The 17,403-nt window shown below is 45.6% G+C and overlaps 2 protein-coding genes across 3 annotated transcripts in view; one reads left to right on the top strand and one right to left on the bottom strand.

The window, feature by feature from the left end:
* zgc:173742 (DNA topoisomerase I, mitochondrial) overlaps nucleotides 1-12,556 on the top strand; it is a 76,691-nt gene extending 64,135 nt beyond the window's left edge. For both annotated transcript variants that reach the window (XM_063196835.1, XM_063196836.1), the window contains 5 exons: nucleotides 6,101-6,215; nucleotides 6,662-6,789; nucleotides 7,240-7,337; nucleotides 7,489-7,638; nucleotides 12,247-12,556. In XM_063196835.1, the coding sequence (XP_063052905.1) occupies nucleotides 6,101-6,215; nucleotides 6,662-6,789; nucleotides 7,240-7,337; nucleotides 7,489-7,638; nucleotides 12,247-12,349 (594 nt within the window). In that variant the 3' untranslated portion in view covers nucleotides 12,350-12,556. The remainder of the gene's footprint in view (nucleotides 1-6,100; nucleotides 6,216-6,661; nucleotides 6,790-7,239; nucleotides 7,338-7,488; nucleotides 7,639-12,246) is intronic.
* Nucleotides 12,557-13,621: 1,065 nt separating this feature from the next.
* hsbp1b (heat shock factor binding protein 1b) lies at nucleotides 13,622-17,396 on the bottom strand. The gene is made up of 4 exons (XM_063196840.1): nucleotides 17,234-17,396; nucleotides 16,734-16,800; nucleotides 15,464-15,606; nucleotides 13,622-14,015 (listed from the first exon to the last, which is right to left on the bottom strand). Exons 1-3 carry the CDS (start codon nucleotides 17,288-17,290, stop codon nucleotides 15,470-15,472), a joined length of 261 nt encoding a protein of 86 aa, XP_063052910.1. The 5' UTR covers nucleotides 17,291-17,396; the 3' UTR covers nucleotides 13,622-14,015; nucleotides 15,464-15,469.
* Nucleotides 17,397-17,403: the final 7 nt, after the last annotated feature.

Raw genomic sequence — 17,403 nt, 5'->3', positions numbered from 1 at the left:
AAGCTTAGTGATAGACTTAAGAACTTACCATTTTTCATAGTCAAGGAAATGTCAATGTAAAAGCGGGTATCATGCTAACGTTGTTGGCAAAATCCCTAACGTATTGCTTGCTTGACACGATAAATTATGGTTTTAGTTACTAACACTCAGTCAGGCATCATGGCTGATATTAGCTGAACATGACACGACAATATACAATTATTAAGACGGACGCAATGTATTCAAATTGAGCCGAATCCGCTATCTTTGCTATAATGTTTAGCAAAATTGTGTTGTTGTCATAGAGAACTCTTGGTAACTCGCCGTAATGACACCGTAAAACATTGTTTTAGAGTTCAAAATCGAACCTTGATGTTAATAACCATTATAGACAACACACTACCAAAAATGGACGATACCCTCATTTTCAAGCTCATTAAAACAAAATGATTGTGCTTTGAAATACAATGACTGTAGGCCTACTTGATGCTGGTTAACAACGTTTGGCACCTATAAACCCATTACGTTGGCGGATCTTTAACTGACAGTCTCTGGCCTGAGTCACTACACAGGCATCAACATCATTAACATCAAAAGTGAAGTAACAGTGTTAACTTACTTGAAATTGCGCTAATTGCTCATGCTCATCCATCTCGAGTTTGTATTACAAACTTTGTATCAAACTGCGGTAGCTCAAATCGATGGTCAATCCCCCGGGAAATGCGATTCGTTGTGTTGCGCATGCGCAGTATTGAAAAGGAGCTCATGTCGACTGGGAGCTCGTATCGACAGAACACCGGGCCTGGCAAAAGCTGTCAGCGGCCCTGACTGTAAGGATGGGATTTGAAACTGCAAGCCTCTGATCCCCTGCTACAGCAACTCCCTGGCCACTAGGCTGTGGCGGTGGCGGTGGCTGACCCTGTGTGAGTTCAACTGAATTGGTGCGCGAGTAATGCTCACCCATCCAGGACTTGCCATTTCCCCAGGACCTCGAAGACACTGGTGTCAATGAATACTAATAAGTGTGCAACAAGTGCATTATATGTTCACGAGTTATTTAACAGTTGTGGAACAGTTAATAAGGAAATGAAATAGTCCTGAATAAAGCTTGAACATGGTGTCGTTGTAAATCTAGGGGTTCTCTATTCTATTCTCTCTCTCTCTCTCTCTCTCTCTCTCTCTCTCTCTCTCCCTATGTGCAATAGAGAGGGGTCAGAAAGGGGAAGAGGAGAGTGTATTGGCAACAGCTATTGTAAGATAGATGTGTAGCTCCGTAGAAAAAGTGGCGCCTTGCCCACTGGCGACTGGCAGGGCATGGTAGCTGTGAAAAGTAGTGCTGTGTGTGTGTGTGCACATGATTAGAAGGCTATGGAGGCAATGAAAAGTGTGTGTGTGCGTGTGTGTGGCTTGTGTGTATCCAGTGAAAAGTAGTGCGTTCACTCGACCTACGCATGTTTTGGCCCCGGAGCCATTCATTCCATCTCGTTCATGTGCCAGACCAGGCCAGCCTAGATTACCCAGAATGCATGAGACCAGGCCCGCCAACAGGTGGGGACAAAAGGGTATGTTGTCCCGGGCCCAGGGAGGTAGGGGGCCCAGAATTGGTTTGCCATTACATTTTATGTATTAGATAGGTGGCCCTTTCAGATGACTTTGTCCTGGGCCCAGAAAAATCTGTCAGCGGCCCTGTATGAGACGCCTGCGGGGGTTAACATGATCTATATTTCCAAAGGACGCAGGAAGTTCAAATATTTTATATAAATATATACCCTGTAATCTGCCAGTGCCAAGTCTCCTGTATTGTTTGCCAGGAAGGCCAGGGGGGTTTAGTCAGAGCAGCCCGGCGGTGGCCAGAGACGGATAGAGGGCTTGGCTTGGCACGCCAGGGTTATGTGTGCGTGCGTGTGTGTTGGTGTGTGTGTGTTGGTGTTGGTGTGTCTGTATGTCTTTGTGCGCACGTGAATGCGCGTGTGTGTGTGTGTCTGTGTGCACGCACGCATGCACAATTGTGTGTGTGTGGGCGGAGACAGATAGAGGGCTCAGCTTGGCACTCCAGGGTTATGTGTGTGCGCGTCTGTGTGTGTGCCCGTCTGTGTGAGTCTGTGTGCGTGTGTCCGTGTCTGTGTGCGTGTGTGTGTGTCTGTCTGTCTGTGTGTCTCTGTCTGTGTGTGTCTGTGTGTGCGTGTGTCCGTGTCTGTCGCCCATGTGTATGTGTCTGTGTGTGGTAGAGGGGCCTTGTGAGAGGAGTGGGAGCTTAGCTGGTCTCTGTGGGCTCTGGGTAAGCCTTGGGGCTAGGCTCAGGATGAGGACACACACTGAAAATAACCAGGCGGCAGACATGGCAGCAACAATAACAATGTAGACCGCACAACACAACAGCGCCGGTCCTATTCCTTAGACCTGCAGTCCTCTGGACTACGTACCCCCGCGTACCATGCCTACTAGACAAATGACTAATTTCTACTCAATACTTTCTGTAATTCTGTTGAGCATGTTGGACTACAGTATATGACATCTCATTTCTTATTGACACAGTACAAAGTGTTCATTTCTGCTCAATGCTTTTCATAACTACGCTTACATACATTTATAGTCAGAAGAATGCATCAAGATGTGAACGATGCACACAGGGCTTCTTACACCCCAATGTTGTACTGACACCCTGCTACTGTACCACCGCATCTAAGAGAAGGGAGTGAGTGCGAACAAGGATTTGTGTGTGTTTGTGTGTATGAGAGTGTGTTTTGGAGGGAGAGAGGGAGAGAGGGAGAGAGGGAGAGAGAGAGAGAGAGAGAGAGAGAGAGAGAGAGAGAAGAGGGAGGAGGAGAGAGAGAGAGAGAAAGAAGAGAGAGAGAGAGAAGAGGGAGGAGGAGAGAGAGAGAGAGAGAGGAGAAGAGAGAGAGAGAGAGAGGAGAAGAGAGAGAGAGAGAGAGAGAGAGAGAGAGAGAGAGAGAGAGAGAGAGAGAGAGAGAGAGAGAGAGAAGCAGGCATGTTGTTGCCGTGTTGTCCAAGTGTATGAGGACAAGAGGCGTAGGTGGAAGGTAGCAGTGGAGGCTAGAAGCCTGTGTAGATATAGGTGTGGGTGTGTGCGAGCGTGGAAGCAAGCCTGTAGCTAAAGGTGTGTTTGTGTGTGCATCTGTGGGTGTGGGTGCAAGCAAGCAGGTAGAGGTATGTGGGTGCTTGCATGTGTGTGTTGTAGTGTGAGAGAGACTGGTGATTATGTGTTGATGTTTTGGAGGGAGGGAGAAAGGGAGAGGGGGAGGGAGAGCGAGAGAGATGGAGAGCCCCTGTGCCTCAGATAGTGCAGAGATGTGGCGAGGGAGAGGGGCATTGTGGTGTTCAGGGCCATAGGCGTGCAGGGGTGTGTGTTTGTATGTGTGGAATAACCGGAGCGTGTGCGCTAAACAGTGTGTGTGTAGGTGTAGGTATAGAGTGTGCAAGGCTTGTAAGTAGCTGGCAGAGCGGTGGTGCACTGCTCGGAGGTGGCTTCTGATTGGCAGTTTGAAAAGGCCAGCCGGAGGGAGGGAGGGGCCAGAACTCCCTCATCTGCCCCGGCCACACACTAATAACAGCCTGGCACCTCAGGATATAGCTGCAGGCAGGCAGGCAGGCAGGCAGGCAGACACACAGACAGGTACAGACAGACACATAGGCAGACAGACACACAGACAGGTACAGACAGACACACAGGCAGGCAGACACACAGGCAGGCAGACGTGTCTGTGTCTCAGTGTGTGTGCTCTCCTGCTCTGTTACATTATTACCCACCACAGTCAGCCATTGCACAACATTCTAGAGGCACAAAAACAAATAAATTAATACTTTAAAAATGCCAGCTCCCTTGAAACTCATTCATTCTTCACTTGCCCATGATCGCCAACTAGCTGCAGTACCACCCAGACAACTTGAGTCACTCGCCCTTCTCATAGGTTACAGATTCTCTGGTTGTTCCTGTGGGTTTCCATCTAGTGAATTTCCCCTTGCCATAGTTTCTAGTACAGTGATTTTCAACCTATGGGTTGGGGCCTGAAGGTATTCCAAGTGGGCCTTGAAATCATTTTCTACGAATTATAATCATATTTTGATGTGTGTTGCTATTGATTTATTTGAGCTTTATTCTTTATTGGGTCAGAAGTGGGCCCTGAACATTTGTGACAATTTCGAGTGGGCCCCACTCGTGCGTCACTTTGGCACAGATGATAGTCAAGAGTCTCTTTATATTCATGCAGGCCTTTAGTGGGACGTTAGTGAGTAAAAATAAAAGCAATATATGTCTCTGAATGACAATCTAGATGTGCACAGACTTCAGCAACTCACACACACACACACACACACACTTGAGATAGTGAGTGCCTGTGTAAAAGTTTGTGTGTTTGTGTTGTGTCTGTTTTGAAAGTGTGTGTGTTTGTGCGCGTGTGTAAATGTGAGTTTGTTAGTGTAAGTGATTGACAGGTGTGTGTGCAGGGTGCAATTTGTAGGGGGGAGATGGGGGGGGGGGGGATTGTCCCCCTTTCTGGTTTTGATCTGGTTTCTGGTTCTGGTTTATCTCCAGTTTTCCTACAGGATTTCAATATTTGCGGTATGTAACTCCACTGATAATGTTTAAAATCTGAAACTTATCCCCCTTCTGGTTCTTCAACAAATCGCACCCTGTGTGTGTGCGTGTGCGCGTGTGCGCGTGCGCTTTTGAGTGGCAGAGTGCGTGCGTGTGTGGGTGTTTGCCAGCTTTGGTGACCTTGTCATCGCTCCTGAAAGGTCAAGTGCAGTACCAAGGGTCATGTGACCTCCAGAATATGATTGATGGATTGACTGGCAGCTCTGGTAGACCAGAGGCAGCCATGGAGTTGACTTGGGCTGCAGGTTCGATACAGTAATTCTGCAGATTTTGACAGATAGTTCAGTAGATACTAACCAACTTGATATATACTTCACTTCAAGCAACATTATGTGTACTGCACACTTTTGAGAACAGTGTATTGCAGATCCAGGAGGAACACTACCTTTTGATTTGTGTGTCTGAGCCTAACCTAATTGTGTTCGTGTCTGTATGTATATATGAGAATTTGAAAGATGAAGCAAAACGCAGCAGCCGTGACAGTCGAGAGTAGAAATGTGATTGTCTGGTGTATTTCACAGACTGTGTGTGTTTGTGCGTACGTGCGTACGTGCGTGCATGCGTGTTGAAGAGGGAGTTATATTAATGAGTAGACATTCTTCATGTTTGCTTTGCACTCTCTTCCCCTCTGCACTCTGGCAACAGACATTAGAGAGCGAGTCTAAAAGTTGACTAATGTGCTTTGTAATGCAGCCCCCGTCCCGTCCTCCCACCCCCACCTTCAGCCCTCGTCCCGTCCTCCCTCCCCCTGCCCCCACCCTCCTCTCAGATGATGAAGGCTATAAACATGCAGAGGGTGTTTGTCTGTCTGCCTCCCTCCTTTGAGGCCGCTTCGCTTCGCTTGGTAAGGAAGGAGCCGGGACTTATCAGGTGTATAGAGGCATAGAGCATTACTGCCATCTGGTGGACTTCCAGAGAAAAGGTCGATAGTAGTCCATAGAAAATTTGAGGCACTCAAGGTAAAATGTTCTAAAACTTTTTATTTGGCTGCTTTGTAGCCAAATGAAAAGTAAAATAAAAAAAATAAAAAAAACCTTGGGTGCCTCAGACTTTCTCTACCTGGACCAAGTTTGAGAGCCCCTACACCTGAGCACCAAGCAATAAAGGTGAAGACTCAGAAGCTCTCTGATTTCCTGTTTGTTTTTGGTCTATAGCAGTGTTGGTAGTCTGATTAGTGGGCTATTAGTGCTTCACAGCGGGGGCTCTGGAGTCCCCCCTGGTCGCATTACACAGCCTCACATCATTCTAGTAAACTGTAAAACAAATCGCACAGCAAAATCAATGACATACAGAAAATTATTATTATTATTATTGTTATTATTATAGGGCAGTCATGGGTAACTGTTCAGTGCGTCAGACTTGTAGCCCAAAGGTTGCCGGTCTGCTTGAAGCTTCACAACACAATCAAGTCATACATCATGAATGGAATGCACTTTCTGTGCATTGATTGTGTGTGTGTGTCTGCATGTGTGCCACTGTGTGTATGTGTGCTTGATGTCTCCTCAGACCACCACTCTGAACAAACACCTGAGCTCCCTGATGCCTGGGCTGACTGCCAAGGTTTTTCGAACATTCAACGCCTCCATCACTCTACAACAGCAGCTGAAGGAGCTGTCCAACAGTGGGTCCCCTCTATCTCTTATTACACTCACTCACTCACTCACTCACTCACTCACTCACTCACTCACTCACTCACTCACTCACAATTTCTCTCTCTCTCTCTCTCTCTCTCTCTCTCTCTCTCTCTCTCTCTCTCTCTCTCTCCCCCTCCCATTTTTTATTTTTCTCTGTCACTCACTCTCACAAACACACTCTGTGTCTCTGTGTCTCTCTGTCTGTCTGTCTCTAAAAACATTGTAAACATTCTAAAAACATTGTCTAATGTTTTTAGTGTATTTCTCTCTCTCTGTATCTCTGTCTCACTCACTCACTCACTCACTCACTCACTCACTCACTCACTCACTCAACGCAAACACTCTGTCTGTTTGTCTGTCTGTCTGTCTGTCTCAATGTAAACATACTAAAAACATTGTCTAAAACATCTCTCTCTCCCTCCCTCCTCTGTAGTGTCAGACAGCGTGGCGGAGAAGCTCCTGTCCTATAACCGTGCCAACCGTGCCGTGGCCATCCTGTGTAACCATCAGCGCGCCCCTCCCAAAACATTCGAGCAGTCCATGGCCAACCTGCAGTCCAAGGTGGGTAAACCAAGTGCCTCAAAATGATTACATTATGACATTACACTTAGCCGACACTTGTATCCATAACGACTAACAGTTCTTTACAGGGTATTGGTTACAGTCCCTGGAGCAGTGTGGGGGTTAATATGCCTTGCTCAAGGGTACCTGTGCCATGGAGTGTGGTAGCAGGGTGGGATTTGAACTATGAATCAGTAAACCAATGACCTGCACCTGCAACAGTTGTGTTTGTTCATGTTTGTTCCTCAGAGACCGTTTGTAAATCTAATGTAGACACCCATTGGCATAACTTCCTTACTCCATAATTGCCATTATACCCGGTACTTTTCATCTAGTATCTAGTTATCTTGCTCTCTCTCATGGCTCTTTGTGCTGTTGTTGTTGTTGTCATTATTGATGTTGCTGTTGTCATTATTTTTGTTTTTATTGTCGATGTTGTTGTTTCCCCAGATTGACGTTCGTAAGGAGCAGCTGGAGATAGCCAAGAAGGAGATGAAGGAGGCCAAGAAGGAGGCCAAGGCTAACCCCAAAGACGCCAAACTGCAGACGTAAGGCACTTTTGCAGCGGGATTGTGTCTGTGTGTGTGTCTCTCTCGTATTCTGAATAAGAAGCGCAAGGGGGTGTATCGGTCTGATGGTGTGTGTGTGTGTGTGTGTGTGTGCGTGCGTGCGTGCGTGTGTGTGTGTGTGTGTGTCCAGTGTACTTGATAAGAAGCGTAAGGCGTTGTCTCGGTGTAAGGAGCAGCTGCTGAGGATGGAGGTGCAGGCCACAGACAAGGAGGAGAACAAGCAGATCGCACTCGGCACCTCCAAGCTCAACTACCTGGACCCACGCATCAGCGTAGCATGGTGACACACACAGACACACACAGACACACACAGACACACACAGACACACACAGACACACACAGACACAGACAGACAGACACAGACAGACAGACACAGACAGACAGACACAGACAGACACAGACAGACAGACACAGACAGACAGACACAGACAGACAGACACAGACAGACACAGACAGACACAGACAGACACAGACAGACACAGACAGACACAGACAGACAGACAGACAGACAGACACACACACAGACTCAGTCTGTCGCAGCCACACACACCTCCAAGCTCAACTACCTGGACCCACACATCAGCGTAGCATGGTCACACACACACACACACACACCAGGGGTGGAACTTACGTTTTTTCCCCACCAGTCACGGTGGCAGGTAGATTTCAAAATCTACCAGTCACTCACTGTTTTTGCCAGTTAAAGTGACTGATGGGTTGAAAAATGTGCCAGTCACCACTGAAATTTACCCGTCATTGGCAGGTGGACGGGTGCTTATTTCCATCCCTGACACACACACACACACACACACACACACACACACACACACACACACACACACACACACACACACACACACACACACACACACACACACACACACACACACCTCCAAGCTCAACTACCTGGACCCACGCATCAGCGTAGCATGGTGAGAGACACACACACACACACACACACACCTCCAAGCTCAACTACCTGGACCCACGCATTAGCGTAGCATGGGACACACACGCACACGCGCACACACACACACACACACACACATACACACACACACACCTCCAAGCTCAACTACCTGGACCAACGCATCAGCGTAGCATGGTGAGACACACACACACACACACACACACACACAGACACACACACCTCGGCACCTCCAAGCTCAACTACCTGGACCCACGCATCAGCGTAGCATTATGAGACACACACACACACACCCCTCTAAGCTGAACTACCTGGACCCATACATTAATGTAGCATGGTGAGACACACACACACACACACACTCACCTCCAAGCTCAACTACCTGGACCCACTCATCAGCGTAGCATGGTGACACACACACACACACACACACACACACACACACACACACACACACACACACACACACACACACACACACACACACACCTCCAAGCTCAACTACCTGGACCCACGCTTCAGTGTAGCATGGTGAGAGACACACACGCACACACACCGCAGCACACACACACACACACCTCAGCACACACACACACACACACCTCGGCACCTCCAAGCTCAACTACCTGGACCCATGCACCAGTGTAGCATGGTGAGACACACACACACACACACACACACACACACACCTCCAAGCTCAACTACCTGGACCCACGCATCAGTGTAGCATGGTGAGAGACACACACACACACACACACACACACACACACACACCTCCAAGCTCAACTACCTGGACCCACGCATTAGCGTAGCATGGGACACACACACACACACACACACACACACACACACACACACACACACACACACACACACACCTCCAAGCTCAACTACCTGGACCAACGCATCAGCGTAGCATGGTGAGACACACACACACACACACGCACACACACCTCGGCACCTCCAAGCTCAACTACCTGGACCCACGCATCAGCGTAGCATTATGAGACACACACACACACACACCCCTCTAGGGGTGGGCGGTATGGCCAAAAATGTATACCTCGGTATAATTTTAGCCACGGTATATATCACGGTATTTTACATTTGTGTAAAATTTAAGCATTCCGTCGCAAAATGTACAAAACACCTTTTTTTTAACTTTTGCATTTGCATTTTTTAAACATTTGCATTTTTGTAATGTGTGTGTGAATTCTTGCTATTCAAATCTTTTGAAAACAAACAAAAACTATGTAAAATGCATTTTGCAATGCAATGCAATGCAATAGGCTACAACACTATCAATTTCACCAAGTCTAGAAGGGGTTAAACTAGGGAAGGGAGGGGTGTCAAACTGAACATGGATTTTATCCAATAAATCGTTCATTTGACCTTTTTTTCTATTTCTGGAGTTGCTGGGGGTAATTTGGAAATGTGTGCTTGCATCTGTGATTATGCCAAGCCTAATGGTTCAGCTGTTATTGTTAAAGTTAAAAAAAAACGAACTTTAACATGAGGCAGCTAGCAATGCATTGTAGAACTAATGCATTTAAATGGCAGCTATCACTGCAGCAGCGGTTAGCGTGCTAACGTTAGCGAAATCGCTAAATCACATTCTAAACAGTGAACAGTCATCTAAGTTACTAACACCCAGCCAGATATCGTGAATGATATTATCTCACCTGGACACAGTAACATACAGTAAGGCTGGCGCAAATGTAAAGCAACCAGTAGCACATAGATTTAGCACATTTGTGATGTCAGACACCAGCATGAATGACTTGGGCTGTTAGCTTGCTAACTTGCTTTTCACACACCACTGTATTAAATTGTGGAGACCAGAATCGAAATCACATACAGTTTCAAACAATAGTTCACTACACTAACTATACATTTTACACTTAAAGCTTAAATGAAATCGTGCTTCTGTTCTACAACCACATTCTTTTGCTACTATGAGAGACAGTCTTGTGGATGTTCAAAACGTTGTCTATTACTGCCATCTGCAGGACGCAATGCGCTATGGCGGTAGAGCGGTATGGACAAAATCCATACCTTGGGGGAAAAAATACCTCGCACGATAGTATACCGTCCATACCGCGCACTCCTACACCCCTCTAAGCTGAACTACCTGGACCCATACATTAATGTAGCATGGTGAGACACACACACACACACACACACACACCTCCAAGCTCAACTACCTGGACCCACTCATCAGCGTAGCATGGTGACACACACACACACACACACACACACACACACACACACACACACACACACACACACACACACACCCACCCACCTCCAAGCTCAACTACCTGGACCCACGCTTCAGCGTAGCATGGTGAGAGACACACACGCACACACACCTCAGCACGCACACACACCTCAGCACACACACACACACACACACACACACCTCAGCACACACACACACACACACCTCGGCACCTCCAAGCTCAACTACCTGGACCCATGCACCAGTGTAGCATGGTGAGACACACACACACACACACACACACACACACACACACACACACACACACACACAAGCTCAACTACCTGGACACACACACACACAACTAAGCTGAACTACCTGGACCCACGCATTAATGTAGCATGGTGAGACACACACACACACACACACCTCCAAGCTGAGCTATTTGGACCCACGCATTAATGTAGCATCAGCATGTCGAGACACAAACACACACACGCGCGCACCCACCTCGGCACTTCCAAACACAACTACCTGAACCCATGCATCAGCGTAGCATGGTGAGACACACACACACACACTTGGCAGCCCTGTACAGTCATACAGTACATCGTCCACTTGCAGCATACTAAGAAATCATCTGGAACGCACACTATCTTATTTATCCTTGGGATTACCATGCCAAAGCCCTTTACAGAGCCATATAGCCTGCTCTTGTCCTTGACTTGACGAGCACTTGGAGAAGGCGAGACAAGATCTGTCTCAATTGCATGAAAATGGGCTAGTTACCACACTTCAAGTTGTAGGACATACAGCACATCTAGGCTTCTGTGTAGATGACTGTAGATTTGATGAGAACACTGTCAGAAATAATACTGCCCTACAAAGGCAAAGTGAAGTAACTACTCCATTGAACATAGAAACGATATCTCTAAAGCGTCACACATTTGGACCATAACCACGCGAATAGACCAGGAGTGCAGCAGCAAGCGATACGAGCGATTGAGGAGACTAGAGTATGTCCGTACAGGCAGAAGGCAAAGCATTCAAGCATTCCCATTGGCTGTGGTCACTGACCTCTATACAGTCATTGGCTGTCGCGGCTTGTCGCCGAACCGCGTCATAGAAAATTTAAAAGATTTCAACTTCAAACTGTCGCGCTTGTCGCGCAAATCGCTCAAGTCTCCAGAATCGCTTTTGTTGCGCGACTCAATACAAAGTCAATTACTTCCGTCGCTCGCCTCGCTCAGATTGCCGCTGGTGTATTTCTGCGGAAAGGGTTTTGTCACCAGATAAAATATGACAAAATTTGACAAAATATGCCTTTGATAATGATTATATTATGTTATATTACATTATATTATATTACATTATAATTTATATGGGCAGTCATAGGTAAGTGGTTAGGGTGTCAGACTTGTAGCCCAAAGGTTGCCTGTTCGACTGCTGACCCGCCAGGTTGGTGGGGGGAGTAATTAACCAGTGCTCTACCCCATCCTCCTCCATGACTGAAGTACCCTGAGCAGGGTACCGTCCCGCCGCACTGCTCCCTTGGGGCGCCATTGAGGGCTGCCCCCTTGCACGGGCGAGGCATAAATAATTTTGTCGTGTGCAGTTTTCACTTGTGTGCTGTGTCACAATGACAATGGGAGTTGGAGTTTCCCAATGGGGCTTTCACTTCACATTTGCATTTGTTCACATGTGTGTACGTTTCTGTTTTTGTTTTTGCTCTGTGCAGGGCCAAGAACATGGAGGTGCCACTGGACAAAGTGTACAACAAGTCCCAGAGGGACAAGTTTGCCTGGGCCGTGCACATGACCGAGATGGACTTTGAGTTCTAGAGGGACCGGATGTGTGTTAAACATACAGCACTTACTTTTTGGTTCATTTTTATTATTTTCTTGTAATACTCAACTTTTAAAAATTGCCTTTTACATTATTATTGTTCATGTAATTGTTGCCACTGACTCAAGAAAATGGTTTTATTGTGCTTTTATGACTGATTAGTTTTTACACATTTTTAAATAAATGTTGCTTGTTCAAAGAAACCGCATGCTTCAGTAGTAATTCTCTGACGCTTCAGCATTTTCTGACCGCAGTCCTGTTTTGCAATATCAAAGATGAGGAATAAAACCTGTCAATCTTCCCTTTGTCTATTAGAGTAGGCAAACGCTACTGACCCCTACCGTTTAGCTTTGGGGTTTTAAAGAAAGAAAAAGAAAGAAAAAAAAACCTGCCAGTTTGAGGTGATGACGGAGGATAAGGGAGAAGGAAGTTGGTAGAATGGTGCTATGTGGAATTTAGAACAACTCGTGTTATGATTCTTGCATGCCTGCATGTGACATGTCATTATGGGAATATGTATGCCGTGTATAATGCCAGAGACTCTTAGTAATCTAAGTATTTACTATTTGTTCATTATCTCTTGTTCTGTTTGATTTCCTTTGACACTGCATGTCCAGAAAGTCACATGATTGCTCTTAAGGTTGCTGAAATCTCCTGGGACTTCAAGCCATCACTAATCTTTTACTGACAGCCAAGGATGAGGGAGGGCAATATTGGTGAAATGGTTCTCTGCAGTATGAGGGACCTCCTTATGAAAAGTTGCCCATCCCTGCTTTATAGTTGGATTGTTTGTGCATTAAGTTTGGCTGTTTGTCATTTTGTGTGTAGAGAAAGATCACTCCTAAATCTGGAGAAGTCTGACATTAGCATTATAATGCAGCAAAACCACTTGACATTCACTTCCTAACATCAGCACTTTTATATAAACTGCAAAAGGCAAACTAAGCCATTTTTATTGTGGTTTTGGCTTTTAAGTTAAAAGGTGACCTTTCCAGTCAGCCACTGCAGGAACATTTTCTTTAAAAATATTTCATCTGCCCTAAGTGGACGGAAAATGTCAGCTTTAAACGTCCCAACAAATGTAATACACAAGGACAGAATATAAGATGGTAAATTGTGAAACTAGGGGTGGCGGGGGACGCAATATAAATGATTTGTGAAGTGTGACTGCAGAATACATTTATCCAGCAGCAGATCTATCCCTGGTGGCACAGAAACTCCTTTTTAAACACTGATGCAGCCAGCCAGGCAGAGATGAGAGATTTAAGCCATTTTGTACAAAACTACTTTAATACCAGACGATCTACAGAAAATGGAATGACTTCTTCTTGGCACAGAGAGTGGTTCAGGGAACTTGAGTTCTGCGGATCAGCACTTTACAGGGAGGTTACAAAAGTTTGTCAGGAAGACTATTGATCAAACACACAAAACCAACCACACAAGAAGAAAAGTTAATTCAATGTCACACACAAGACCATTATCACAAAGTTAATATAAAAAGCACTCCACAAAAAAACACTTCAAACAGCAAAAAGGGAATAAACAAACAAAACAAAAATCAATATTTTCAGTTCTTTTCAGAAAAAAAGGCTGTCTGTTCTTGGTGAAGTGTGCTGCCTGATCATCTTCTGAAGTCTGAAGTTTCCCTCCTTCACGGCCATCCTGTTTAAAAACACAAAAGATGCGTGAGTCTGGGTGGTCTTTGTAGTCCATTTTAGATGTGCTTCATGGCAAGTTTGTTGTGCTGCTTTCATCTCCAACACTTGTAAATGGTAACCTTCACACACAATAATCTTTCCAAATTTACCACGCACACAAACTTCATTTCAAACATTTCTGCAGTTCTTTTAAGCATACAAAGCACATTTCAAAAAGTAATGACAAATTAGGTTTCAAAGCTTTGGACTTTTTAACAAAGAATGTGTTAAAACATCGACCTTCAGCACAACAAATCTCAATTTCAGACTAGACACCCCAGCTGCAGTTGAATCAAGGTTATGCATATTCAGTGCTGCTTGAAATTTGACACTTCAGAACCTGACATGCAAATTCCACCAACAACTTTTAGTGTTCAACCCAGTGCATGGACTAGGGGCAGTAATGGAAGTACACTTTGGCCAGATACATTCTATTCACATGCTCATCTACACTGTTTCTAATAGATAGATAGATAGACAGATAGATCAAAGTGAGAAGTAAAGACACCACAGCATCTCAGATGTGGAAGACTGATTTGTGCCTTTATTTAAAGCAGTCAAGCCTAATGACTGGATGTCCACACGTCTCAAACAGAGTCAAATGTAAGAGAGTCACAAAGGGGCATATTTGCCTCTTCGATCCACATGACAAGGACAGCTTTGTTTTCCTCCTATATCCTTGTGCTAGCTGCATGCAAATCAACCTGATGACAGCATGCTGACTTGCTATGCAACCGTGCTGCACATTTTTAAACAATCCTTTGCCCCTCGCCAAGACTGTATTCATTTTTAGTTGCTCGCATACTAATCTTGAAACAGTTTAACTTTGTCTACTTGCATGTACTGTTTGTCAGTCCATGCTGCAGACAACGCTGCTGCCGAACAACAGTGACAGTTTGCCTGCTATTGTTTTCCTCAGCAGGCCTGTGTCTCGAGGTTCGACCTCATCGATGACATCTCAAATACGGGAAGTTTTCAATCAATATCTTGCAAAAACATAATTCAGGATTTACTTTCTCATGCACAATCAGGATATCTAAGGGGGGGAAAGCCCTAGGGGTGAGGGTGAGAACCCAGGAATGAGGCCACAGGACACCAATGGTACATATGAAGAGCTTTGTTGCAATATGACGTATATCCATTTTGGAACATTTTGGCAAATAGACATTTTTTTTTATATCGGGCATTGCATTGCATTGAATTGCATATTTAGGTTTATGAAGTTACATAACTCACTCTTCTCACCTCTAATCATGGGTACTAACCTGCACTACTTTTCATTGGTAGTGGCTGTACAGACCTCTTAGTCTGTACTTGCTTGAATGTTCTTGTAAGTCGCTTTGGTCAAAAGCGTCTGCCAAATGTAATGTAAACGTGTGCGAGATCTGACTGAGATCCGTTACAGCAATTTACCTCCTTTTAGGATGCGGCAGTCTCCTTCTCCTCTGGCTTGGCTCCCTCTCCCTCACTGCTATCGCCCTCCTCCACGCCGGCCTGGGTCATCAGATCAGCGATGTTCTTCTCAAGGTCATCGATGCGTGTGCTCATCTCATCAAGTGCGCCCAAGTTAAGGGAAAAAGCAACTGGTGTCTCAAAACTAGCAGATTCTACAACAGCTGGTTACCCAGATGTCAGAACCCTCAGTGGTTGGTCGGAAGAAAGAGTCGCATCATGTCCAAATCATATTCAATTTGCTCTGAGCCATCACTATGATTGTCACATCGGGGTAACCAGTTGTTTGGGGGTAACCAGACATCTTTTCACACCATCAATCGTTAACCCCTCTCTTGGAAGATAATCCAACTCTGTTTCACAGAGAGGTGCTCAATACCACCAAACACAGGCAGAGGCACAAAGACAGACACACAATGTGGGTACTACCATATCAGTAGAGTGAATAAAGCATACAACATAGTTGATAGTTCCATGTCTGAAAGTATTATAGCAACAATTATAACATTTCAAGATTATTAAGACAATCCATGAGAAAAAAATACTGTAGCCCAAAAGTTGCTGGTTCGACTCCCAACCCGTCAGGTTTGTGGGGGTAGTAATTAACCAGTACTCTACCCTATCCTCCTCCATGACTGAGGTGTCCTGAGCATGGTACGGTCCCACCGCATTGCTCCTTTGGGCCGCCATTGGGGGTTGCCCCCTTGCACGGGTGAGGCATACATGCAATTTCGTTGTGTGCTGTGTGTACTTGTGTGCTTTGAAGTGTTGTGTCATAATGACACTGGGAGTTGGAGTTTCCCAGGGGGGCTTTCACTTTCACTTGTACAGATATCTGACTGCCCAGCTCTGCTTCAATGGGCAGCTGTTCTATGGTAGCATGCCTTTCCTGCCACACACGCCTCTACACCATACTAGCCTCTTTGTGATGGTTTCCCAAATTACTCAGCACTTTTCAGTTGATCTTCTTAACGGCATCTTGGTTGTTATTCATGCAATCGGATAAACTAAAAGCATTAAAGACTATTGGAAATAAGTGGAGGAGTCCTCTGTCCAGCAGTCCGTTCTGTGACACATTTAACAAAATGACATGACAAAAACACTCACAATTTCTTCTCTTTCTGATTGTCTGCTGACTTCATTGTCTGCCCCCGACAATGCTTTCAAAGGCTACCCTTTAATTTGCTATGCTCATTGCTCGTACTACAAGTCCACCCCAATGAAAGGATATTTCTTCCAATAATTTGATCAGACATGGTCTGGAACTTGTCCTGCATCTGTTGCAGTAATGTCTGGACCTGAAAGAAGAGCAGAGGCGGCACAATGAAAAAGTATCTTCACTTTTAAAGCAAGTGTTGGGGGAAATAGACCAAAATTGTGCCAATATCGTGTAAAAACATAGGTTACAATAGGCGAGGTGGGCTAGCTATCGAGCGTGCCACACGCATTATCAGTCATCGACACTCACCAAAAAGCGGTGCTGCCAGCAACTTAGCTCAAGATAAACCGCTAAGCTAATTAAGTATGGACGAGATGATCGGGTTTAACACGAAGAAGGGCTACATGTGGTACTTAGAGTTAAGCCTCAGTCTCGTGCCAAATTATTCTGCATGCCCATTCAGCAACCTTCCAAATTGGTTAGTTGGTCTGGCCTACTACAACAATTTCAGCTGTTTGGACTAGGCTAGTTGGCTAGGCTTTAGCTTACTTACTACGAAAGTTAACACGTACCACTGCAGTGAGATCCTGGGCAGATTTCGGATCCGTATCACCCCCAGACTTATCCATCGTTGGTTGAAACAGTTAGTCTATAAACAAATAGGTTATTCGGTTATTTCGAGAATATTTCGCGTGTAGCCCTTCAGCTGCGCTCGCACAACCACAACAGCTGATGAGGAAAG

The sequence above is a fragment of the Engraulis encrasicolus genome, chromosome 4 (assembly GCF_034702125.1).
Source record: "Engraulis encrasicolus isolate BLACKSEA-1 chromosome 4, IST_EnEncr_1.0, whole genome shotgun sequence".
Lineage (NCBI taxonomy): Eukaryota > Metazoa > Chordata > Actinopteri > Clupeiformes > Engraulidae > Engraulis > Engraulis encrasicolus.
Note: the sequence above shows the minus strand (reverse complement) of the source record. Positions and strands in the feature narration are given on the sequence as shown.